General features: G+C 42.2%; 1 protein-coding gene across 3 annotated transcripts in view; it reads left to right on the top strand.

Annotated features, from left to right (window-relative positions):
- Window positions 1-27536, top strand: part of EXOC6 (exocyst complex component 6) — a 1184343-nt gene that overhangs the window by 719896 nt on the left and 436911 nt on the right. For all 3 annotated transcript variants that reach the window (XM_086922491.1, XM_086922490.1, XM_086922489.1), the window contains exons 16-17: window positions 21483-21594; window positions 22050-22184. In XM_086922491.1, the coding sequence (XP_086778617.1) occupies window positions 21483-21594; window positions 22050-22184 (247 nt within the window). The remainder of the gene's footprint in view (window positions 1-21482; window positions 21595-22049; window positions 22185-27536) is intronic.

The raw sequence follows: 27536 nt of genomic DNA, 5'->3' as shown, positions 1-27536 counted from the left end.
GCGGTGCTGCGCCATCTCTTCCAATAAGGTGAGCCTTACCTCGTCCCGCCATCCAGGTATGCACATTCTTCATGGGTTTTTTCTGCTATATGCATGACTGTATATTGCCATGTTTTTCTCACGTTGTCTGTAATTTATGCAGGCCTGCTGGTTGTGAGAATGTGCTTTACCACTATGCATGTATAACTGCTGGCTACTCTGATTCAGGCATGTGAATCTATGAAAGACACCCAAATACTGGATAAGAAATGCGTTACTTACCTGTAACAGCAGTTATCCAGTATTGGTGTCTTTCATAGATTCACATGCAACCCTCCCGCCTCCCCGGTAAGGACTCACGTACCTCTATGTCTACATTGCGACACCCTATCTGGGTGCGTACGAAAATCTGAGGGACTGAGGCTCCTCCCGGGAAGGTTCTAGAGGGAGGTCGGAGCTGATTGGCTAACGATGAGAGTTCGGTCCTTTTTACATAAGGACGTGGAAAGGCCCCAAAGGGGAGGCCCTTCGGCCTATATTCTCTATGTATGTCCTTAGGACATTACTTTTTTATGTACCGGAGGCTCCCGTCTCGGCGACGGGGAATGATTCAGGCATGTGAATCTATGAAAGACACCAATACTGGATAACTGCTGTTACAGGTAAGTAACGCATTTCTTATGCAAGGAAATGGGTAGTGGCCCAGGCACCGGCATTATATAAAAATCATGTAGGATGGGATGAGGACTCACCTCCTCACAAAATCCAGTTAAAAAGTGAACCAACTGCCCAACGGCAGTATCCCATTAAGCAAGAAGCTAAAAAACAAGCCAGGGAGATCTTAGATCAACTTGAGTACCAGGGGGTGATTGAAACATGCACCTCTCAAATGAACAATCCTTTGTTTCCAGTCTCCAAGCCAGACAATTCATATCGTCTAGTTTTGGACTACAGACACCTTAATGCATGTTGCAAAACTTTTGCAGTACAAAACTCGCATAGTGCAGCCCTAATGAATAACATAGTTAGGAAAAAATATTAAACAACATTAGACATATCTAATGGTTTCTTTTGTCAAAACATTGCACCAGAAAGCAGATACTTGACCGCTTTCTCAGTATTTGGGTCGCAGAAAAAATTCTGTCGACTCCCACAGGGGTTCAAGAACAGCCCAGGACTATTCTCAGCTAGGGTAACAGAGTTACTACAAATATATGATGATGAGGCATTATCTTACGTAGATGATATCTATCTCACAGACGACGACTTGGATACTCACTTGAAAAGAGTGAACACCAATATACTTGGGTTCGCAGCAGAGGGTTACAAATTCAACTTTAAAAAGTCTCGAATTCGGGGGGAGGAGCTACGCCAGAGACCGCGATGGCCGCCTGACTCCTCGGCTCCGCTAACCTGCCCGCTTCCTGTCCGAAGCGCAGCGGATCCTGATATCTATCCTGCTTGAAACCCGGCGCTTCGGAGCCGCGCTGGGCTTCTGCCTCGAATGGTGGGCTCCCCGCCGATCAGCTCGTTGTGGAACCGGAGATTTGCCCTGGACCTGCCCTGCCTCGGCGTGTGAGGGATCGGATCCTTTGTTCTCCGGTGAGGCTGCCCCCTGACTCAGCAGCCGCGGACGCCTGTGACGAGAGGGGCCGGAGGCTGTTGTGCTACTGTTGCAAACGATTGCTACAGTGTGCCGTCCGGCCCGCTCTTCCCTGTTTGGTTCGATACCGCCTCAGGAGATACGTTGTATCCCACACCAGTCCCAGGATCGGCGCTGGGTGATTCCACTATCCTTTGGCGCTGCAGCGGACGCCATTTTACCGGGCGCCCTTCATCTTGCCTGGTACCCCCCGGGGGATCCACGAGACGCTTTCCTAAAGGCAAGTTGCTTACGGCAGGACCCTGGACGGCGGGAGTTAAACTTTCTTCGTGGCTTAGTAGTGATTGCGCCCACTGCCTACACTATCGGCTTCGCCTTTGAGATGGGCTCCGGCAGCCACTACAGTGGACGACAACATGGCGACCCCCTTTGGGTGCGGGACTCGGCTGCTGTGGAGTCCATCGCCCTTGCAGATGTCTACATTGCCCTGCACGAGCTGCGGACATCTATGCGGGCTCGCGCCCGTGATCTGAGGGACCGTCTAAATGGAGTGATGCCCGGTGGGCTCCCGGACGACTGTGCTGCTGGCGGTTCCCCGCCGGATCTGCGATACCCGGCGACCGGCGGGTGGGACCCGTGTACCCCGCCGTGTGTTGTGACACGCTACACCCCGGATGATTCGGCTGCTGGGCCCTCTACTCTGGAGACGCTGGGGAGGGCGACGCTGGATCCTGCCTACCGGCTGGAGAGCGCTTGCTGGTCAACTTGCCCCGTGTCCACCTTGGGGTCCCCCGGAGGGCCCCCCTGCTCCGCCAAGATGATGTTGCAACGGCCCTGGCCATTCGGCCTTCAGGTACTGCTGCTGGGTTTCCACCTTTGCTGGGTAGCTACTGAGTGTTCTGCACTACGTGGGACGGATTTCTGCGAGGGGCTTTTGGACTGGTGGTGGTCTTTACATCTGCACCTCATGCCCAAGATGGCCGCTGCCCGCCTGGACTTCGTTGCTGGGCTGGATCGACGGGGACAAGGCTAACACTGTATGTGTTTTAAACGTGGTTGGATGCTACATGGTTGACGGGAAAGTGGAACTGTTGGGATGGCGTATGCTATTATGGTGTCGGGTCGGGATCCGAGGAGAGATGGCCGAGGGTGGTTTTATCGACTGTATGTGCTGGAGGGCGCTACGTTCTCCTGTTCTATTGTTACCATCATGGCTGTGTGTTGGATGGACGTTTACGGACACCCCCCCGCTCTGATGTGGACACTTTGCTCGCTTGCTTCATCCAAGATGTCTACCATGAGGCTGGACTATGCTGCTGCTTCGCATCGAGGGGGGCGGGGCTGGGGTGGTTTCCTGTTGTGCACGGTCTGTTTCTGCTTACACAGCTGGGATACTGTTGGACTGCCGGGGATAGTGATTATGGGTATTGTATTGGTCGCGGGGCCCGGGATCGGGCGGCTGGGGATATATGATGGTGGTCTTGGGAATTTCTACTGGTCCTCGGTGATTTCTTAAGGGTAACGTATGTATTGTTGGGCGGGGACTATGATGTGACTGTTCTTTGTTTGATTTATTCGTTTACTTGAGATTATTCTCCCCACCTACATTTCGGATTGCTACTACTCTTAAGCTGATGGTAATTTGCGTGTGTGATGTTAATAGGACCGGTGGTGACCGAGATTACGTCGAATCTAGCTCCTCCCTGCCTTCTCTGAGAGTTGGTGGGTGGGATGGCTCTTCTCACTCTATATACTCTCTTTCTCACTTGTGGGTTTCTTGGGGCGACAGGCATGCCTCAGGGGGGGGGGGTGGGCCGTGGCCTTCCGCTGGTATGCAGGGTGGGGGGATGGGATGTGTTTTATGTTTTCTCTTTGTTTCTATGGCCCTCTTTCTTTTTCTTCTCTTCTTCTGTTTCCTTTTTCTATATCTCTTCGCTTCCTTTGGGGTCGGGGTCCGGTCTTATTAGGGAGTTTACTATATCGTCTCTTCATGTGACATAGTGGTTGATCCTGGTTCCTGGATGGTGGTCACTTGTTTTCTGTCACATGCTTCCACTATCACGCCACCTCCCGGATGCTCCCTAAATTATAATAACTATCCTGTTCAGTGAGTGGCTTTGACTCTTTTTGTAGTTTTAGGCTTGCATTCGACAAAATTATAAAATTAAACCTTTTTATATCCTTATGCTATTGTTCTATGCCACATACATTACTCTTCGCTCATAGACAGCTCTAATGGCGTTCTGTTCCATTTATACTGCTTTATTCTTTTCCCATATGTCATAGCGGCCGGCCCCTAGGGGTTGTAGGCAGACGCTGTGTATTGTGCATTTTACAAATAAAGGTTTAAAAAAAAAAAAAAAAAAAAAAAAGTCTCGAATTGCCCATCTGACAGTACTATTCTTAGGGTACGAATTATCAAGTGAAGGAAAAAGCCTAGCGGACAACTTCCTCGAGAAGTGCGCTGTACTCCAAGCTCCAAAAACGCTTAAGAATTTACAATCCATACTAGGTTTTCTGAATTTCGGAAGAACTTACATTCTAAATTACGCAGAAAGGATTAAACCTCTTTACGAACTAATTAAACCTGATTTTAAACAAATCAATTGGACTCAAAAACACACAGAAATTTTGAGATCACTGCAAACAGACATGTTAGCTAAAACTAAATTAGATACACGTGACAACACACGCGATCTTGTAATCCGAGTCATCCCAGGAAGATGCGGATTCACGTACCTGACCTCTGAGGGAGAAAAGGTACCAATTTCAATTAAATCTCACTTGTACCCACAAGCAGAAAAAACATTCAGTCACACAGAAAGAACTGTGAAAGCAGTGCAAATTGCATTAGCAAATGAAAGAGAACTAGCACACGGCAAACGGATTAATATCCTCACTGCGGAATCCGCCTTCGAGGCGCTATTCAGCCCAGTAAACCTGCCTACAGTGTCACTGGATCCGAAATGGATACAGTGTTTAGATTCTCTAGGAGCGGAAGATGTGAAATACTATTTCGCCCCGCAATTCGAAGAGCTGAATAATTTAGAATATGAAGAAGAATATCCTCTGCCAATCGAAATTCTGCCTCTCCCACAGTACGCCTGTATAATCTATACAGATAGATTTGTACAGCATTTCAACGTAGAGAGAAAATCCTACGATGCAGCCTGTGCGATTGTTAAAGGTCGTTGGCTGTGCTGTAAATTCAGACCGAAAGTAACAAAAACTGAATCAGTAAGAAACTGTTCGGCTCAGAGAGCTGAAATCAGATGTTTAAAGATGGCGCTTGAAAATGCAGAACGTGAATTCCCGACACTAATCGTGTGCGATTCTCATTTATGCGTCAACTCTTACAATAATAAACTGCAGAGGTGGATTGAAAACGATTACAAAGATGACACAGGTGCCACAATAAAGCATAAATTGCTCTGGAAACAGGTAGCTCTTTTACAGAAAGAACTACAAAAGACTCACGTGATACACGCACAGAGTCTTCAACGTGATGGCGTTCACGTTGCAGGGAATTCATTGGCTAACACAGCCACAGCGGAAGCAACTAAACCGGCTTCCGTAGCCACAAAAAAGCGTGCAGAAAAATACATAGACGGGGAAACCATGCTGGCAGTAAAAACGACCGTAAAAGGCAACTGTGCAGCACTACCCATGAACTATCCACTCAATTATGCATACGTAATCGATGCAAACTCTGTTCCTTTTGCTCGAATCCCTGGAGTGGGGGATAGGGTAATTCCAAACACGAACAGGAGAATATTTTTAATAGCAGACGCACACATGGGTTTGGGTCCTAGGCACAGAAAGATCAAGGAATCCCTGACTGAATTACAATCAGTATACTGGTGGCCGGGAATGAGTGTACAACACCAAATATATGCAAACAACTGTGAAAACTGCAACAGGGATCGCAGTAGTGAACCATGCTACCGGCTACCGATCAGGAACAGCGTAACGCTGCCTACACCCCATCCTGCGTCCTATTAATCATTAAGGCTAAACACACTTAAATAATGTGGCCTCCAGCGCTCGGCTGACGCTAGAACGGTTATAAAAGATCTGCGAGTCTTTATCGGCACATACGCAATTACCACGTTCCATTCTGACCAGGGTCCTGCTTTCAGCTCTCGAGCTTATAAGGAGGCCATGGCCGGCATGAGAATTGGGTTGCGGTATTCTTGTCCGTCGCACCCTGAAGGGAATAGTGTGGTAGAAAGAAAAAAACGGGACATAAAGCGGTCTATAACAGCGAAGGTATTAGGTTCAGGCGCTGGGTGGGTCAAACATTTAATAAGTGTCCAAACCAGTCTTAACAATTTGCCAAGAAATTCTCTAAAAGGTTTCAGCCCATACGAACTATTGTTCAGAATTAGAATGAGAATTCAGGACTTAGATAGTTAGGTATCAGTGGTACAAGATAATAAAACAGACTTTGACATCAAAGATCGTTTGGCTGTTTTACAGGAACTGAATGAAACAAGAAAATCCTTAAGCAACATAAAGTTAAAACAGCAGCCAGATACCGGTGACGAGGCACCACAAGCAACAGCCCCAGCAAGGCCTGTCTGGATTCCAAAGATTGGGGATCTAGTCAGAGAAAAAATCGCGGTGAAGAAGAAATTTGGGCCTTCTTACAGAAAAGCAGTACCTGTCTTGGCAGTCACCGGAACAAGATCAGTTGTACTACCGCCCCTTGCTGGTAAAAAGGAGAACAGAGTCGTATCTATCGACCTGGTAAAACCACAAGCATGTGGCCTATAATCAACAGTAGGCCCAGTGGACTCCCGAGAAACAACAGAATACCCAAACTTGCAACAATCCAAGAGGTTCAAACTGAAAGACTAATCACATTCGATCAGCCTGCAGTGCACAGAGAAGGACTATGCAATAATACCATGGAACTCGTGCCTCTTGAGACACAGATTGAAACAGTTCGGCAAGAAACACCAGTCTACAATAATGTGGCATCAGAAAGTGCTACCGAAAGACAGATTGAAAGAACAATCCCATCAAATGACAGAACTGCCTCTGGTTATTTCATCGACTTCGACAACTTTTCCGAGGATTAAAGTAACCCCGAAGTGATGCCAGAAACAAAAAAGACTTTTAAAGAAAAAGCAACGGAACTCTTTCATCAACTGAAGGAAATCTACCTTATTTCCCCTTGGTTAGAGTTCTGGTTCGGTCTAGGTGTATTTTTCCTCCTGCTTTGGCTCATCATGATACTTTGTTTGGGAAAATTCATTGAGGGAAAATATAGTACAATGGACACAGCAAGTCAGAACATCAACCTAGTCCTCAAACCACACAGATCATCCCACGTGAAGAAAAGAGAACTGTCAACAGTAAATGTCACAGCAATTCCAATACCTGGTGGGGTAGTATGGGAGAAAACTGACTATGAGATCTATGGTCCGGTTGAGATCCTGAAGTATCCTCATCAACTGAAGGTTTCCTTAAGTGACTTTGTAAAACCTAGTACAATCTCTGATGATTGGGACTTTAACAGTATTAATGACATGATGTCTGATTTAGTAATGTCAGCTAGATTCACTGAACATGATTATTTACAAGGTTCGTCTAGTAATGAGCAGACATTCTGCTACACACATTATGGCGATCATTATTTGCATAAATCTGCACAGCCTAGAAATGTTTTTAAGTATAATCAATGGGAACATTGTGCTACACCACCTAAAAGCAGTTCTAAAACATTCTTTGAGAAATTCAAGTACTTCCCAGGGTTTAACACCAGTAATGCAGAAACGTTTTATTACAAACTGTTAGATAAAACAGGAATGAAAACAATGCTGACAAACACTAAATTAATATATTCAGAAGCATTTTATGAAAAAATGATTACATTTGGTTTTGATTATTGGAAAAATAACATTGAAACAAAAACCATTTGGGGTACAAAAGATTGGCAGGTACAAGGCCTCGAAGCACTATTCAGAACCTGCATGATACCAGAACAAATGATGTTTTTAAATGACACAATTCACCAAACATCCTGTCTTGGCCTAGCTAAAATCAAAGACCTAAACAAACCGTCTATTCCAAAGCCAATACCTGAAAATGCAACAACAGATACTGAGATAGACGTAACAAAAATTTTACATTTTAACAGAACACATCCTGATTGGAAAAAGTGGTTAATCTGGCCTACTGACACAAACAACTGTCAAGATAGATTCCTGAACAAAACACAGGGGTTAAAAAATGACCAGACAAGACCCTAGATACTCCCAGAGACAACATCCAGGGATAGTAACAACATACAGTGTAGGGAAACTCTGCCTCGAATGGCTAGGATCATCCACACTGGCTGAAATTAAGCAACACTTATCTTTACTTAAAGATGGTGCTGATTTGCGCGATTTCATTCTTGGACCACGCAAACAGCGTCAAAAGCGTTTCATAGCGGCCAGCATCTATGCTGCGTACAACGAGGCTTGGAAAGTCACACAAATTGAAACAGCAGAAAAAATACGAGAAATTGATCGTATTCATTTGGAAAAATCACTTTCTGTAGTGGACAATGGGTTAATGACTCTGTCCTCCAGAATATATTCGTTGGACAATATTGTATCTTCTGCCTTTGATATAATAGACAGAGACTTGCTAATGTTACAGCATGGCCAATCTCAATTACGTTCTATTGTACAATTGGGCTGGACGCTGCAAAATCTTCTTTCAGGCTATGTGCCTTGGCGTTTAATCAACACAACGTCATTGTTTTCCATTTTTAACCTTACTGATAAACAAATCAGTTTGGCACAGAAAGGAGCAGACTATACAATCCTGAGCATCGAAAAACTTGAGAGATTACCATTGACAATGTCAGAAAGTCCTGTCATTGAATGGATAATACACGGAATTATCACTATTCCGATAACAACTTTCCGATTTAAAAAGTGCCTTGAATACATACCTACTGGCCAGTATGAACGATTGGGTAAGGTTATGTGAAATCAGAATGGAAATTACCATACACACATTCATGCTATAGTGACAGCGACAAAAATGTATTTCTTAGTGGTGAAAACTGTAAACATTCACTAAGCGGTATACTTTTGTGTCAGGGTATTAATTTACACGGCGCCTGTGAAGGTAATTCTAACAACCTTTCATGCCACCAGCTTGTCACACCTGCAACGCAGATAGAGCCCTTCTTTATGCAACTTTCGAATGGGAGTTACATTCTAAGAACGGATCACAGATGTTGTGGCCTTGTTCCAGGGAAAAGTTATCTCGTAAGCGTAACATCCATGGTCAAATGCTGTATGCAAGCATTGTTCCCGAGCGGGCCTGGAGACATAGAGACTCCCATCTGGCCTCGTCTGCATTTCTCTTCTATACGAATTGATACTTTAAGCAAAATGAAATCTGTGCTTTTACAGACAACAGTGCCCATAACGTCATCAAAAGAGACGTATGATCTTCTAGTTGCAAGGACAGCTACGGAGGTTCATGACCTTTTATCAACAAATTGCCCCGTGCATTTCGTAGAAATGTTGAGCCAACTCCTTAACATGTCTAGTGCCACAGGCATCCCAGGCATATTTAAGACGATTTTTACGGGACTGCTTACACAATTTCAAGCAATTCTGGGAATCGTTCCAAATTTTGTCCACTCTGTTTTTGGCGGCATACCCCTATTTTTGGGACTTGTAGCAGGGATTTTATTTTTGACCCTCCTGCTTCGTTATGGCAAGCCACAGCTCAGACATGACTCCTATGGGAATGGAAGAAACAATCCTAGCCATCCGCTACCGGGACAGAATAACTAGAGTCCTTGGATTGGCCAGGCTGAGAGATCTAAACATGACCTGGTTCCTTTCATTCAGACCGATATGGCAATCCTGCATCTTACCTGTACTACGATGTATGCTATGCGGAGATGAGTGCGTGTTGGACATCTGTCTTTCACTTCCATCAGCAGTACCAATGGATATCGATACTTTGCTAAGTCCGATAACTGCTCACGCATTGTGTTGTCCCCAGCGGCTACCAATCCTGATGACGGCATTCGTTGAGACTCCTGTGCTACGACTAGGTGGTAACAGTGGAGCGAGTGACAAAAGCAACATCACCCAGGTACGACCTTCTGTGAGCATTGCTGATCCCGACTTTGATGACAGCAATCATTCTCACACCTGCCAAGTTACAGCACTATCGAATTTGGTCGAACTGTCACCTGATTTTGTAGACCAATTCTTTGAGAGCCTGTCTGATATGATGTTCTCACCCGAACAGAAATAATAACTTTGGAGAAGCATTCCGACACACAGCGTTCCCATGAACTCTGAATTCGGCCTTCAGTTTTGAACAACAAAAACTGCTAAAAGCATTGGAACTCTATTTTCCCCGTTCAAGCAATAATTCTTTTGAATTGAACACTTTTTAATATTCACCCTTTTTTGGCACGAAAAATTCTTTGCTTAAAGTAAAACTATTCATAGAGAACAGAAGCTTCAACTTCTATTTCTAAACACATCTAGAGACATAATAACTTTACACTAGCCTCTAGCACATTTATTGCAATGCATTTATATGTGATGAAATTATCTCGCCCTTCTTCTGTTTCAGAGATATTTCATGTGTAATTCTTTTTGCATAATCGTTCATTGATTTCATATGCTATAATTTTTGAATGATTTCTATGCTTCAAAAACGTACAGTACCTAAATTTTCACGTATTACAATATACGCCTATTTCAAATGCATATATGTATTTTAGGGTGGGCAATGTTATACATGCATCTTATTGCTCTAGTTTTAGTAATTTGATGGACATGAATTCGTGGAGTGGGTGTAGCATTCTAATCTAGGATCCTGATCGATACTGTGACCTTATGCCCTATTCGGCTATAAATCCATGTATTCCCTATATTGGCATAACCGTTTAAGTGCAATATTCAGAAACTCGTCTCTGGCCTCACACGAACAGAGCCACATTCCAGAATAGCTTTCTCTGCCACTTCCTTTGCAACCAATTAGTGCAATGACATAGCAGAAGTTACTATCTGAGATTCCTAGATTAACACTCCGAGTTCTTCAACAAGATAAAAACTCAGCAAACCTGGAAATCCCCGCTTGCTGTGTTTTGATTAGTAATAGAACTCTAATGAGCACTGATAGACGATCACTTCCTAGTGACATCTTTATTGACGTCTTATGTCCAAAAACTTACGTCAAACAAGGCACCTTTCAGGTATAAATATTACCAACGTTGCCTTAAGCAAACGCTGATGTTGCTGTCTGCTGTTCGCTGATGCTGCCAGCTATCTCGCTGCTGCTGAAGAAGCTGTCATGCTGATGATACCATAGCTGCTATCGCTACTGCTATCGCTGCTAACTAGCGAACGATGGTGTGGTGAACTTAGGAGCTGAACAGCCGTATCCTGCAAGAGCCCAGCAGATGCAAGCTGCCCGCGGACGCTGCCCCTCCTCCTCCTCCTCGACGCGCTGAAGAAGAGACGCTGCCTTTCCCCTGCAGAGAAATCCAGCTCCGGCGTTTCTGGTCTACCCTTGCGGGTGACTGGGATATCGAGTCCTGAGGGAGATACCAGACCTCCATCATTCTATTCCAGAGGTATGGTGTTGACTAAACCCTTAGAGAGAATTCTTGAAGCAAACCTTGGCAAAACCAACTTAACTTAAAGCTACTTACTTACTCCCCTCCCAAGTATTAGGCTTAGGTCAGGTACACTGGGGTAGGCGTAGTTAGAAGCACCAGTTGAGTATTTTAGCCTAATGTATATATGAATGTATATATGTTTTATTCATTTTAAACCATTGTATGGCTAAGAAACCATATCAATGCTTTTACAGTATTATTTCGCAATACTTATCTTACTGTACGTACTTTTTATAATAACAAGTCTTGCAATTGTGGCAATTCATTTCTCTTGTACGAGAAGAAAGACTGTTCAATAAATGTTACCTTTTATTGACAACGCCCGTCTCTCTAGTCTCTACATATTGTGAAAGTAATCTGCACCAACCTGACTGAGTAAAATAACTGTCTATTGTTTCACACGACCCTAGAGATCGACTCTTGATCTGAGGAGCAAAGTTGTCATGTTGCACGGTTGTTGGAAAACTGAATCCCTTCTTGGCTGTGCCAGGGAAGCTGATCACTTCCTATTTCAGTCAAGAAAGTTTCCAGTGACCTCTGAGCTAGTTGGTAACAAACCCAATTAAGTTTAGCATAGTCAGTGGAGGCCTGGAAGATCCGCACTTCTACGTCGATACTACTGTTTATGTTATTCCAATGCGCAGGGCCTATTGGGAAAATAGGAACTACACTACAATACAGTATAGTAACCGCTGGTCAAGACCACATACTTCTGAATTAGACGCCCTGCTCCATTTCCTACCTGACTCAACATTGGCACCACGTAATGGCCTCCTACACAGAGGAAAAACGTGGGCGGCAACTGTGCCCCGTAATGAACTAAAAATTAATCTTGTACGAAAGTCCACGGAATACGGACCTTTGCTAATATTTAATATTTCCTTAAAAAAAATTAAGTATTGAATATAAGAACAAAGCCACATTTTAGATATGGTCTGACACCACAGACCAAACAATAGTCTTACATTTTTATACTTGTTTAGACAAATGTTTTATAATGTCGATAGATACATTTTTTATTGTAATTCTGGAAAGTGCACTGCAATTTTGCAAAAATGTTAAGTAATTATGCAAAAATAAAATTCATTCATTCATGGCATCCTACACAGCACAGGATGTCTCATCTAGGGCCTAAACAAATATGACCACATGACTCCCCTCCTGATAGAATTCCATTGGTTGTACTTGCTAAGCCACACCATCTTGAAAACCAGCTAATGACAAACAACCCTGCTCATCATACAGACAACTCACCATCTCTGGTGGTTCTCAGCACACCTGCAGCCAGGACTAAGACTGAGAAGTGTTTAAAAAAAAAGACAGCAGGCCTTTTCATCTATGCACCCTGGCTCTGACACAACATACCTGTACCAATAAGGTCTGCCCCAACAGTATTCAAATTTCAGAGAAAAGTTGAATACACTCTTTTTTAAGGAACACTACATCACAAACCAGCTACATCTCCTATCACTCGTTAACGTTACATTTTTCGTTGACCTTGTTCAGCGCTCTGCTGCCTTTTGTCTAGATTCTCACTATGGAAATACCACATATATACATAAATGCATACATATCGGAACCAGATTGTATGTGCTCACAAAAATGTGAGGTAGCTGTCTTTACCAGAGGAGAGAGTAAGGTGCACTAAAAATCTACATAATATCATTTACATGGATAGTGTTTGTTTCAGTTCCAGGAATATCAGAGTCCTACCAATATCCCACAAAGTCTGAGGGACAGAATTATATTCTGTGGGTATATAATTTGGGATATCAAGTGTTTTGTGAGTTTACACAGAGATTTTACAGAAATTCTTTTTTTTTATATATCCACTATGGTCCAACCAGATGTCCGTGCCCAGCAGAGTGACAGAGTGGAGTAAAGTGTGACTGTTTTGTCTCTCCATTTTACTGCTAACCACCATATTCCTATTGAGCATGGTTGGCAATGGCTGAAGAGAAGGGTGAAACATTTAAATGCACCCTTAAATCTGGAATGCAGGTTAGCGCATTCTGACAGATAACCCGATTTTACTAACTGGATTGACTGCTAAATGCTAGTTATTTTAACTGGTGTCTTCAGAGATTAATGAAATGAGTCTTCTCTGTGTGCATTTTTGTTGCTCAATCAGTAGCGGGGAGCATAACGTGCATTGGTTTAGTTTGACTTCATACAGCATCAAGCAAGGAGCACCTTAAGGTTCAATTATCTTGCCAATCCCTTTCAGTAAATATACCCACTTACTCCTGGAACTCATCACATTCTTTGACCTCACATGTTATAAATACGAAGATGACACCCAGATAATCCTTACAGTGGAAAATATCCAATCATCTAAGTTTGTAAACAAGGTGAATGCCTTTGGGATGTTTAAATTTAGATGCAACAGTAGATGATAACTAATCACCCTAAACCTAACACATCAAAACCAGAGATGTTATCACAAGGCGATTGAAATACCTATGATCCTTTGACCACCTTGCCTTTAACAAACAGGAACACTTCCAACCATTACAAAGGAAGTTAGAAACCTAGGATCTTTCATAGACGTAGGGTTATCTATGTACTCTCAAGTTAACCAAGTAACAGAATTTATATTTCACATAATGCAGAGTGCAGCTGATTGTCCCACACATGGGTTCTACAGATGATTCAAGCAACCATTTCCCTGATCATATCACAAATGGATTACCCCAACCACTTATGAGTATCAGTGGAGTATCAACTTCTGCTAATCGATACTGCCACAGAATGCAGAGTCCTTTTAGTTCCTACATCTGAAGTTACAATCCCATATCTTACCTCTTTTGATGTCCCTCCATTGGCTCCCTCTGTTAGCTGGAAAATGTCTACCTTTAAAAATAAACTGGAATTGATCTGTTTTCCTACGGATGAAGATTAGGAGATGAACTCAGAAAAGGTCACAATGCTCCCAACTAAACATTCCACCTCATACTAATGGTATTTGTTTCTATCTAAACCGCTTATTTATGGATCCCACTATATAAGGAGTTGAGACGTAGATAATCACCTGACATTTCGTAGAATATTGAAAACCTGGCTGTTTCTTCCTAAAGCTTCTGGAGGCAATCTGACCACTATCACTCTGTTACCCCCAAGAGGAACCTAATAATGATGGAACCTAGTACAAATCTTTATTAATATTAATAACTCATAACTTCTCACAAATGTTATCTATTAATCATTTTACTGACAAAATGGAACTGACTACGAGAGTACCATTGTCAACAGCAATGCTGGCCATAGCAGAAAGAATCTGAAATAAACACAAGTAAATCACAATATGCATGCTGAAGTATACCATGATTAAAACCTCATTTAAAAAAAACAAATTCCAATCAAGAATTGTTGTTCTTTAACATATAATTCAGATCCCGCATGACCCTCACATACCAGCTGTAAATTATAGCTTGATATCACATAGACATAAGCATGAACCACTACTAATTAAATATGTGATTTTTCTTAACTATAATAAATAATAATTTTTCTTGAGTGACTAGGCACATCAGAATATTTGACAATTTATACTGCTCCACTGTAATAATATCTATCCTCACAAATGATATTTAGAACTGTGCATGAATGACAGGACAACTACATCACACATTTCATGACAACTAGTATCCATATACATGACAATGTTATTTCTAATGGGAAGCATCCCATCAATTTGAATGCATTTAATTAAAATCCACACAATAATGTGCCACACAATTGTCACAAAATTAGCTTGAGAAAAATCTCTACAGTTTGCATGACAATAAATAGATACATCTGGGCTAACTGTAGCCGCTGTGCTTGATTATGGGCTGTTTCATAATTTGGTGTAAGGCCTGTCCTCCACCCGGGTGACAGAGTAAATGACTTCATCGCCCTAATGGAGGGTGTCTCCCACAAAACTATGAAATGTCTGCTAGGCCAGCAAGCTTTGACAGGAACCACTGTCACAGTGGTTATTAGCAATGTATTATAACTAAGGCTTCCTGTTTTCCGTTTTTACTGATATTTACAGATAAACACAGACAGAAAACAATGTGCTTCCTGTCAGTATTTATTTTTAAAAGCGGAAAAATACAGAACATTTTTCATCTTTTGAGAGAATTTCCATGCTGTCTTTCATGATTTCCAGACAACCGCTGAGCAGAAAGACAGCATAGAAAGTTAAAAAACAGGATGAGATTTCATCAAATACAGATATATGCTAGCATATATTTGTAGTATAAAACTGTTAAGTGTAGTCTTTTGTTATACACGGCTGCTTAATTTGTAAAACATGACAGGCATCCATGTCTGAAGGCATGTCCAAGAGTTAAATAAATGTGGAAATATACCATTTTACTGCTCCATTCATTTGCAAAACACAAAATAAATATGGATAAACACCAATGAGATGGCACAAAAATTAATATGGATAAATACTGATGGAAATGTAAAAAAAAAATATACCAAAACCGGGAGCCCTAATTAGAACCTTGCTGAACGGCTTCTTAAAACATGGCGGAGCCGTACATCAAAGTAATGTTGTTATTTTTTTTTTTCAAAAAGAAAGTGCCAGAGCTGGATTTTCTTTTTGAAAAGCACATAAAAACAATGTCCGGCTCGCCCTAGACGGTTTCTCCCATGGCAAGGGGGCGTAGTGCCAGATTTTTCTTGGCGAGATGTGCATTGAAAAATGGCTATATGTCTGCCAATCTCAATTAGGTGGGAAGACATATAGCCAAACCTCTAACGCCCCTTAGTCTGTCGGGCCAACTGAGGAGTTTGACCATGGCAGAGACGGAGTAATTTCCGACATTGTCAAACTATGGTCCACATGAATTTAAATCGGGTGGATGGACAAAGTCTTGGTGCAGAGAAAACTCCATTGCTGTTGCCACAGAGTTCTCTCTCTGCCAAGATCTAAATCAGGCCCTATATCACTAAAACTGGCATACCGCTGATTAACATCCTACCCATTTGCAAATTATTTCACCATCAAAAATAAGCACATTTAAATACCAATACCAATTTCCAAAGGCAAACCGTTTGGACTGGCTAGTGGTATTGTTAGGTGGATCTTTAAGGAGTGTGGTTGCCTGTGCAACAAATGGATTAACAAACTTAACATTCCTTTTCCATAGAATGAGTTTGAAAGCTGGGATTAATTTTCTTAAAGGGAACAACATAGACTTTCCCATCATGTTCCATTGGCATGTGGGGTTACTTATTGATGTGGTAACATATCTACCTACCCAGGGCTATTTTTAGCAAGCAACACCAACATGCAGCACTTCCTTTATTTTGGATGGTGAAGAAAATTAGTAGGCTGCTCTGTCGCTGTAGCACGGTTGCTCATCTCGAGACATTGTGTGGAGCCACCGCTAGGCTGTTAGGTCAGCCTCTGCAAGTGTGTGAAGAGGAAGATCCATCAGCTCTCCAATAAGGCTCTTCAGTATTGAATCTTTCATAGATTTACATGCTTAAAACTTCTGCAGCGTTGAGGTGAGAGTCCCACAGTAATTATAATTCACAGTGAAAATCAAAAGCACTAGACAGTAAAGTCAAACCCTGTGAGATTAAGCCCCTGCCTCATTCCTCTCCTCCAGAGCCACCACACCTCAGATTTCTAACCACACGTCATGTGAAAGGAAGCCTCACTGAACTCTGCTCAATTTCGTACAAAAATTGATACTGTAATTTTATGTTACCTTCAGTTAAACTTTTCTTCCATCTGCAGAGGAATATCATCCTGTCTGTGCCTTATTCTGACAGAAACTCAACATGTCAGAGGGATCCAAAAATGGCTTTAATTGTTCCCAGAAAGACCTGTAGTAAGATGAGGCTCCTATTTTATGAGGACCCCCTCAAGGAGTGTCTGTATTGTTTAGATTCAAATCTTAAGCCTAAGGACTACAAATATTGCAGAATATTTTCTGCCAAGACATTGAAAGATAGAGAAGCAAGATATCTATTCTGGCTTCAAAATAGGAAAACTACAGAAACTCCAGTCTCTGTAGGTAAAGCATGCTTAATTCCTGACAGAAAGACCTTGAAGAAAGAAAAGAACATGGTAAGGAATTGAGTAGAGAACTACCTAAGAAATTACCAAAAATTACAGAAAAAAGAGGGCGGATCAGACGAAGTTTAGTTATACAGCAAATTAAGGCTCATCTCAACAAAAGAAATCAAGGTCAGAACCTTCTACTCTTTTTTAAGCTGCATTAGCCTCTGCATGTTTAAAAAAGCATACCTAAGATCCATCTTACAGATCACGCACGCTGATGGCAAACTGTTGATGAGACAGTTGACGACTTCTACTGTCAGTGTCAATCTCGTCTTCATCATCAAGACTAATCCAGATGATGTCTTAGTCATCTATGAGTCTGTCTATGACCATTCTATTGTCGACACTAAAGACTGCTGCTCTGTTGTCGCAACGTCGACGGACGATCCTTCAGCGGCCTTGACGACTGCACATTGACCGCACCGACCGTCGGCGGCTACACCAACAAGGACCAGGATTTTATATTCGAAGACGGCTCCATCGATGGCCACGACTGAACCCTAATAAGACCAGAAGAACCCTCATCAAGCAGGGTTTATCCTCTGTTACCAGTGCACCTTCTAGAAGTAGGAGGTTTAGAGGGAAATTATGATGCCAGATCTTTCGGGCTGGAAGTAGCCCATCATAGCTGCAGGTAAAATGACAGGAAATAGATGAGGAGTTTGGTCAGAATGAAACAGCATACTTACAAGGGGATTTCTCCTTTAGGGAAAGGCAACATGAAAAAACAAGATCATATGAGGAGTTTCATGAGGCTTATTCTGATGAGGAAGCGTTTGAGGAATAGCCAGTTCAGGAACCAATGATGTGAGGTCTTATAGCCCTTGTTACAAGGTCTTATAGCCCTTGTTACTGACCTCTGTATGATGCTTCAGGATTATTTTAGGAGATTTCCTGAAAAGGAAGCTACACCCCAGTGACAGCAACAAACTTGGATATACCCAACTGGTATTTCATCACTTTCTCCAGGAATGACGACACAACACAAGAGCCATGCTGTACAACAATGAGACATTCCATAATCAAAACATTTGTACCCAAATTCTAGTCATGATGAATATGTTGATCAGGGCGATGATGAAGAAACTGAAGAAGGTGAAATACCCCATGATTAGGCCACCCACAAGCACATGAATTGAATGGGAAAACTATGTTGCACCAATATTGGCCCCTCCAATGCCTTCAGCGGCTAGTTCTCCACAAGATGATATTGGGGGTTTCCATGTTGTCTTAAAAAGAGCTGCCAAAAGGTTTGATTTGCCAGTATCTGTTCAACAAATAGATTGTTTCCTGTGTGATTTCAAAGAAACAACAAAGGCATCTGTGAGATCTACACCCATTGTGGCGTATATTTGGTCAGAAGGCCTTACGGTCATGAAAAATCATTGACCTTGGGATAGATATCAACACTGGAGAACCACAGTGTACAGGTAAGTAACTTGTTTTTTCTCTGTGACGACTGAGCCTTCATTGCTTATGTGACCTTTAATGCTACATATGTTTAAACTGTTAGGCTACATCTTTTTACATTGCCCAAAGCTGTCTGTTTACAGAGCAGCATAGCATGAAAAGGCTCAGAAATGCTGGAGATATGTAGAAATATTGTGTACTGGGAGACAACGTACACCATTAGTACGGTTGATGATAATGAAAAGCCCTGGTTGATTGCAGGGGGGTGCATAGTGAATTCTAGTTTGTGCACAGACCCTGTATTACTCATTATATTGGTACTCAGTTTAGTTGAGTTCAAAATCTTTATTCAACACTTCAAAATGTTATAAAAGTATACATGTATAAATGCATGCAAACATAAGACAAATCCATTAAAATAGCAAAACAATTGAAAACTACATCTCCTTAAAATCTCAGAGAAACAGAGCTATAGAAACCGATGCGTAAAACTAAAAGGATCTGTTTTAAACATTTAGCTGTTAATAATGGTTCCTTATTTACAAAGGTTCCAGCATCAAAACATGGCTGGTGCAATTATTTTTGTCACTTTAGGTAAAACGCTATTTTGCATCTTCCTCGAAAGATATTTTGGTCCTAATTTTTTGCGCCTTGCAGCAACTTGACGTCTCTCTGCTGCTGAGCCACTGCTTAGAATTTCCTAACAATCTGGGACAGTGGAAAGAGGGGCAGACAAGCATATATTTTGTCTAAACGGTATTACCAGTAACTCAGTCAGTCTGCCCGCTACCACTGTATTTACAAAGCGCTGACGATTATATGTTATATGTTGTAAGAAGTAAAACCGGGGCAGACAAGCATATATTTTGTGTAAACTGTATAACCAGTAACTCAGCCAGTCTGGCTGCTACACCTGTATTGACAAAGCGCTGTTGCTTATTTGTTATATGTTGTAAGTAAAACCAATAAAAATCGTTAAAAAAAGTATTTTTTTTTAAACCTAGCCCTGTTGACATATCAGCGTTGCCACACAAGTTAAGCAGCAAGTCTTCACTTTAATATTGTGTGCATGTTAGTTTAAAGGCTGATTCCTCATCAAGCCGCTCTCTCACAAAACTGTTTGATTACTATTACACTCTTTTATTCATCAACAAAGGAAGTGACCCTCACTTTTTTAAAGAAGATATTTTTGTTCTCGTGTTTGCCCTTATTACCTGATGATCTGATCATTTGAAGTGTTCCATTTTGGTAGATACATTTACTTAGAATGTAAATAAGGTAGTGATATTTGCTATTATATAGTTTGTTCAGTTTGATTGTGGTCTCATTTGTTTCTGTTATGTTACTGGCCCCATCTTCGCCTCCATATTCTTGGTTTCACATTCGTCAGTGACTGAAGGGAGCAATGTTTCTGTTAAGCTCCCGAGAGTGGGGTCGAGGTGTTCTACTAGCTTGTAAGGTCTGGCCTTTAGCTTGTTAAACTTGGGTCTGGTCCGCTATCTTGCCAAACTATTGTTTTTTTTAAAAATAATTATTTTTATACTTAATATGCATGCATAGAGGGACTTTTGTTCTGTAGTATACATTCAGCGGTCCATTTAACTGTTATTAACGTTTTACTTCCACTCACAAAAGAATACAGCATGGGTAAATGGTTCAGCCCATTTACTAATTGGCTTTCTTTCCTTTGAGTGACTGTACACAGCCTCTGCACATTGCTCACACTTCCTAAGTTGTCGTATTCTCTTTAGAGACAAAGATGATTCAAAGCGTGTTTTCATTATTTTAAGTATTTTTTTACATTAATCCAAATCCTGGTTATTTATTTTGTCAGCACTTCTTGCGCCAAGTTAGATGGTGATGTGCTTTTTATCTCCGGTTTAAAGTTGGTGTTTTAATATTTAGCTGTCTGTGATTTGAGTGTCTGGTAAGACGGTGATTTATTTTTGTCTCCTTCACAAATAGAATAAAAAGAATTGCAAGGCACTCCAGAAAGGACAATTGTTTAAAATATTGTATAACGGTCACATTAGTAAATGTAGTTTTTACGTTTCACATTTTTACAGCAATCAAGAGGCAGCCACATACTTGTGACATATTCTTTTTTTTACCTTTTAATTTCTGAGTAGTTTGTTATTAAAAAAGACATTGCACTATCTTGGCAAGTCCAGAACTATTGACTTTGCCAACGCTTGTTTATACTGCATCTATTTGTGTTAAATGTGCACTGTAATCTAGCGCTAACTTCATATTTTCTTTAACGTACTGGCGTTTTACCTAATTAGATCGACCTTGTAAAATATGCCAAACAAAGTAGAGGGAATAAGCTTTCTCTGAAAGGCCGATTACAATCTTCATGTGTTCCTTGTGTAATTTTTAACGTTCTGCAACCGTTTTCAAGAACTATTTTCGTTTCTTAGTTACTAGTGCCATATTAAATTTGACGCTACATGCCTTGAGTGAACAGATTAGAATGTTAGTTTTATTCTCTGTGTTGATGACTATTTTTTAAGATAGCAATGGGGATACCATTTTAATATGTTTTCATGGCTTACTGTGGAACATTGCTCTCAAAATAGTACTTCTGTGTAAAATCTTTATTTGAATGAAACTAGAGTGACATTACTTATTATTCCGAGTTCATAAGTATTTGCTAGGTTATAGGAAGTTGGAACTGATAACCGGTACCTTGTCTTTATTATTCTGCTACAGCAGACCAGCTATTTTAACATGTTTTAACTGTACATAACATCCTTTCATTTCAGTTCAACAGAAATAGATGATATGCTTCGAAAATCCACAAATCTGCTGTTGACCAGAACCCTGAGTAGTTGTTTACAGAATCTTATCAAAAAGCCTCACATAGGGCTGACAGAGGTAGGTTGTTGAATCCCTTTCCCGGATTATAACAGTTGACCACTGCACATTTACTCGCTTCTGTCGCCCATCTCCCACCCTCCCTTCAGCTGCCTCAGGCTGGAGAATCAGAGATTCACCCTAGGAAAATATACTCTGTAGTTTCAGCAAAGATCTTAGCGTGGATGCTGCATGCTGTTTTTTAAAGCTGTATTAGGGTACCTTTGCAGCACACAAATTAAATGTATTGTACTGATAAACGACGAATATAAGTGTTTCTCTTGAATAATATTGTTCATAATCGTGTTAAACTTTTGTGTACAAGTCCAGAAAGGAGTCAGTTAAGTTAGGCACTTAATCATTTGTTCAATGCGAATCAGTAAAGACGAACAATGCACATTTTTGCAGCATTTGTTAAAGAAACAGAGTGACATCGAGTGCGGTCATCTTATCTGGTTGTATTTTCTGTTTTGTAGCTGGTGCAGATCATCATTAACACGACACACCTGGAACAAGCCTGTAAATACCTTGAGGACTTTATAACTAACATTACAAATATTTCCCCTGAAACTGTTCACACAACAAGACTTTATGGGATTTCTACCTTTAAGGTACGTGACTTGTAACACAAGTGTGCCCTGTGACTCTATAGGGGTTGTCAGTTACCTATGATTGATGTTCCAGTTCTTCACGTGGGAGCTGTGTGTTTGACCCTCAGGAAATAGGTCACTTGGTAGTCACTACATAGCGAGCTAGGGTTGAACTCGTAGAGGATACCTACATTGCCTCGAGGCAGCTGTAAGGGAGCACCAGTGTTGAAGAAATCGTAACACTGTGGGTTTCAATATTTGATTGGATTTACTGAAAATTCAATGCAACGACAGTCTAATCAAAGCTTTCAGAATCACATGGACTGTGCTTTAGATGACAGAGTAAAGTGCTCTGGAGGGATTACTACTACATTGCACATCAATAATTTTTTTTTAAAAAGCGTACGTTTGTTCTTTGGCTGGTTGGTCTCTCGCCATTGAACCATGAAATGCCTTTGAATAAGACTTACCAGCAGCAGCTCCTCCACTATGGCGGAAGAGCGACACCCCCGGCAGTACTTTAAAGAATGTAAAAATAAAACCATAATAGGTATTTAGCTGGTGCTGGGGTTTGGGGCAGGGCCAGGGTGATGATAGGCTGGAGGGGGAGTGGTGGGCTCTACCTACACTGTAGATGGGGTTTTTGGCCGGCCATCTCAAGCCGGCCAACAACCACCTGTGCAGTGAAGCTTTCTCCAACCTCTGCTGCATTGCTAGGGTTGGAGAGAGCAGGCACAGACTCCCAGTCTGTCCTGGAGCACACCTCATCGCTCTCAGGCCAATCCTGAAGCTGCTCTCATGCATGAGAGCAGCTTCAGGATTGCCTGGAGGGCAGGATGAGAGCCTGTGCCTGCCTGCAGTGGTAGAGAGGAGAAGAAGATCGCCATGCAATGCTGAAGGGCATCAGGTAATTTTTATTTGTTATTTTTTTGTCTCTATCGCCCCCCCCCCCCCCCCCAACTCTTTTCCCCAATACTAGCCACTCTTGGAACTTACTTCACCGTTGTAATCGCATTAACAGCCTCACTGACAAAACCAGCCCCTTTATAGGATATTACAGAATCTGGAAGACATTTGAGTCCCTAAGCTTACCGTAACAACTAATGTTCTATACTAGTCAAACACACTATTTATGAAACTTTCTCAAATAATTATGTTTTTTTCCTAAACAACATAGTTGTCTATTAGATTGCCATAAGGCAGCCTTTCCGTGTGAGGGCCATAGCCTCATGGTAATATGTCAAAATAAGTCTTACATTAAACCAGAATGAGCACCCCACTGCTAGTCAAAAAGTAATGTATGTGGTGTTGAACTATAACTAGCCGCCACACTAGGAGCATTAGTTACAAAAAAGATATTTCTTATTCTGAGGCCACAATTTGCTATTCTTCGCAAAAATTCAGTTTCAAAGAAATACAGTACCAGTGACAGTATGGTAAAAAGCTAAAGGGACACATTTTGTGGGTTCAATGTTGACAGCAGGTGATCCTCGACATTGCATGTACATGTCTGGCTTTCTACTACTGGGTCTGTAATGGATTAAGATACTGTCTGCCAAGTAATTTGGATCAGTTTTCTGCTGCTCTGCATAACCAAAAAAACAAACCGATTTTGCAGGGTGATATATATTATCAGCAATCAAATGATACATTTTAGAATGTCTGTCTCACTATTTCAGTCTGTACAATGATTACCAGCCAGTGTATTCAAAACACTGTTGGCTCAAGCCTCCAGCCTCCATGCGGGATTGATATTATGCATTGGCCCCAAGACCATGGCTTTTGTGGGCTGTAAGCAATAGCACTCACTGTGGTAAAGAAAGACAGGCCGGACATACTCTAAATCACTTCTTTTGCAGATATAGAGTTCTGGTGCTTGAGGGTTGCTATCCTTATACTGGGTCCCAGAGGCCTTGTAGCACTTGTGTGTGGCTTGTCAAGCACAGTCAATACAAACAAAGAGAAAGGATCTTTTTAGGTCTCGCTCGAGACCTATTGCGGTTGAGTCGGCTCTCAAGGGACATAGACAGGGGCACGCGCGACAATTTCACAGCGTGGACGCGCATGCCCAGCCCAGCCGTGCTCATCTCCAAGTCAGCCATGCCTCTCTGTCGCGCGCACACACGCAGATACACACACACTGCATACACACACGCTCACACACACACACCCCCAAATTACTCACGTGCACACACACACACACAGTCACACACGCACATCCACACACTCGAAGTGCCCATCTCCTGTCTCGCTAGCCTGATGCACCAAAAAACAGTGTTTACACTCCCCCCTACTCACCGGGCTGATTCAGGAATCCCCCGCTGCTCTCCTCAGGTGCTTTCCTCCTCAGGTGTGTAGGGTCAGCGGCTCAGGGTCGGCAGCAGGCGGGGCTCTCCATGAGCACGGGAGCCCCGCTAGGTCACACACCGCAAATCTTCCGGATAGCTTCATGATGACGAGTTTCCCCTAGACGTCCGATGTGCACGCTCACGGCACACGGAAACGCGCACAGCGTGACTAGTGTGCGCCCGTACATTCGGCTTGGAGGCGGCATGAAAGATTGCACGAGCTGCTAGACTGTTTGAATTCTGTTCGGCCGCGCCATCTTGGTGACAAGCGGAAATACATATATTGTTCCCCAGACCTGCTCACAACATTCAAGAAACGGAGCGGAGGTGGCGTCCACAAATGGCCGACGGGTCCTATTGGGAAATGAACTCATGGCTAATTAGACAGGGTTGCCAAAGCAACCACTGCCTGGTAACCAAAGTTATTACCCTTGAGCCGTGGTTTCGTTCTTTGCCCCCATGCTGGAGTGACATCCTTTCATTGGTGCATTTGTCACCTGTTAACAAAAAAAGAGTTACACCTGACAACAGGCGATGCCAGCAACAAGCGCCTACGAGCAACGGTGCGGAAGTGAGACGGTGCTCCCCGAGGTGTCTGCAGGATTCAGCAGTCTAATTATGGGGTGCAGTGAGCATTGAACTGGGATTGAAGCACTGGCCATGTAGGATTAAGTAATGGGCAGGTGGATATTTTGTGTTCATATGTTTCTGAGTAATCTGTTTTTTAAAATGATTATTCTGGGTTCAAGTAAAATGATTCCGTTTTCTAGTATTGCGTGCACATGTTTTGGCTTTGCTTGGGTTTTATACAAACCCTCATAGAGATTATAATCAATAGAGCTGAAAATTGGGTGCCAGCACCAAGCCCCCCCCCCCACTTTCCAATTCACCACCCTACTCAGCAGAACACCGCTGTCACTACAAGCGCTCTGCAGTTCTACAGCCTCCCTCTCCCTATGCTACCTTCTTGTCAATCATCACTGAGAGGACTAGTTTCAGGATTTAGGGCCTGATTTCAGCAGCAGCTCCTCTGCTATGGTGGTGGAGCACTGCCCCGCCTCAAAACGGCAGGAAAGGAAAAATAAAACGCTTTTTATTATCGTTTTATTTTTCCTCTTCTGCCGAGTCTTGGGGGGTGGGGCCTGGGGGTGACAGGCACTGAGGGGAGTGGTAAGTGCACTGCCTTCAATGCGCATGATGGTTTGACCAGCCGTCTCAGGACAGCTAAAGCGTCATGCGCAGTGAAGCTATCCCCAACCCCAGCTGCGTTGCTGGGTCTGCGAGAGCAGGCACAGACTCCCAGTCTCCCTAGGAGTGCAAATTCAGAGCACTCAAGCCAATCCTGAGGCTGCTCTCACAGCATGAGAGCAACGTCAGGATTGGCCGCAGTGGAGTCCTGTGACCCGGCCGTCTCCCATCCGCCCCCACCCTGTCTGACTCACCATTTCTCCACAAAACCGGCCGCTACTGCCGGACTTAGATCTTGGTGGTACATCCCTCCGTGGTGGTAGTTTCAAGTACTCCGTCGGGCTGATGTAATCCGGTCCGCTGCTTATTCTTTTAGCATGGAGATTGATGTTTAGTTTTCTTTGATTGCAAAGTGAGAATTATTTTGGTATGTCAACTACATGGCAATCTTGCTGCATAACAAAGAGTATGAAAGGAATGCTTGTAGCATATCATCATATTTTTGTCTAACACACAACAAAACTGATAAAATTGTAAATGAACTGTACAAATATCTTAAAATATATAGGTAGTTGAGAAAGCGCAAAAGAAGCACATGTTTTATTCTGAAGTGTGATTGAAGCTACATTTTCTTAGGATCCAAACAAATCAAGACATTTTACTTGGTGATGAGCAAATCATACATATTTGCTGGAACCCGCTTTCCGCGCATTATCATTAGTGCAATGTATAGTTTTATCAATAAAACTGTATGTCTGTGCAAATTTAGTGACCATTTCAATGGAAAATGTCCAGTTTGTAAAATAGAGTGCACTATCATATCACATATATATGTATATTTGTAGCAGTGTGCTCCACAATGCTCCAGTTACATATTAAACCAATACCATTCTCCTGCTGAATAGATTTGCTACACTTTATGTGAAGTTAGGATGTTTCACTATCCCTATGACTTCAGTGATGTAAACTTTGATCGCAGCACCCCACTCTAAAAACTGTTCCAGCACCCCTGTTGTTCTGACAACTCTGCTGTCACTAGACCTTATGCCCTCAACAGAACAAGCATTTGCAATGCTATCGGTCTCGCATTTGTGAGGGTTTCAGCTATTGCCCTTGTAAATGACACTTCCTTTTATTTATGTTTTAAAAAACAAAACATAAATAAAAGGCATTGACATTTACAATGCCAATAGCTTAAACTCTCAAAATGCGAGACCTGTTGCATTGCAAATGCTTGTTTATGAGGGGGAACAAATCACATGACTGCTCATCTGTATTTCATAGCAACTGCTGTGAACAAAAACAGAGACTCCTTAATTTCTGTACTTTGTTATATAACAATTAGTATCGGTCTCGCATTTGTGAGGGTTTCAGTTATTGCCCTTGTAAATGACACTTCCTTTTATTTATGTTTTAAAAAACAAAACATAAATAAAAGGCATTGACATTTACAATGCCAATAGCTTAAACTCTCAAAATGCGAGACCTGTTGCATTGCAAATGCTTGTTTATGAGGGGGAACAAATCACATGACTGCTCATCTGTACTTCATAGCAACTGCTGTGAACAAAAACAGAGACTCCTTAATTTCTGTACTTTGTTATATAACAATTAGTAATACTACTTGCAGTTTAGGCTACTTGCAAACAGGTTCATCTCAATCTAGCACCTGTAAATGTCCTAGGTAATATGAATAGTGCTGTGAGTGCTTGCCAGTAATTTTATTTTTTATTCTTACCAAACAAAAAAGGACAAACTCACAACAGCTGCGCCGTTTACACAAAATTGCTCACTGTAGAGATAATTGTCCCCGCCTTAAGGAATAGCCTTGATATTG

Source organism: Lissotriton vulgaris, chromosome 5 (assembly GCF_964263255.1).
Source record: "Lissotriton vulgaris chromosome 5, aLisVul1.2, whole genome shotgun sequence".
Taxonomy (NCBI): domain Eukaryota; kingdom Metazoa; phylum Chordata; class Amphibia; order Caudata; family Salamandridae; genus Lissotriton; species Lissotriton vulgaris.
The sequence above is the reverse complement of the archived record's forward strand: the minus strand, read 5'-3'. Positions and strand labels throughout refer to the sequence as shown.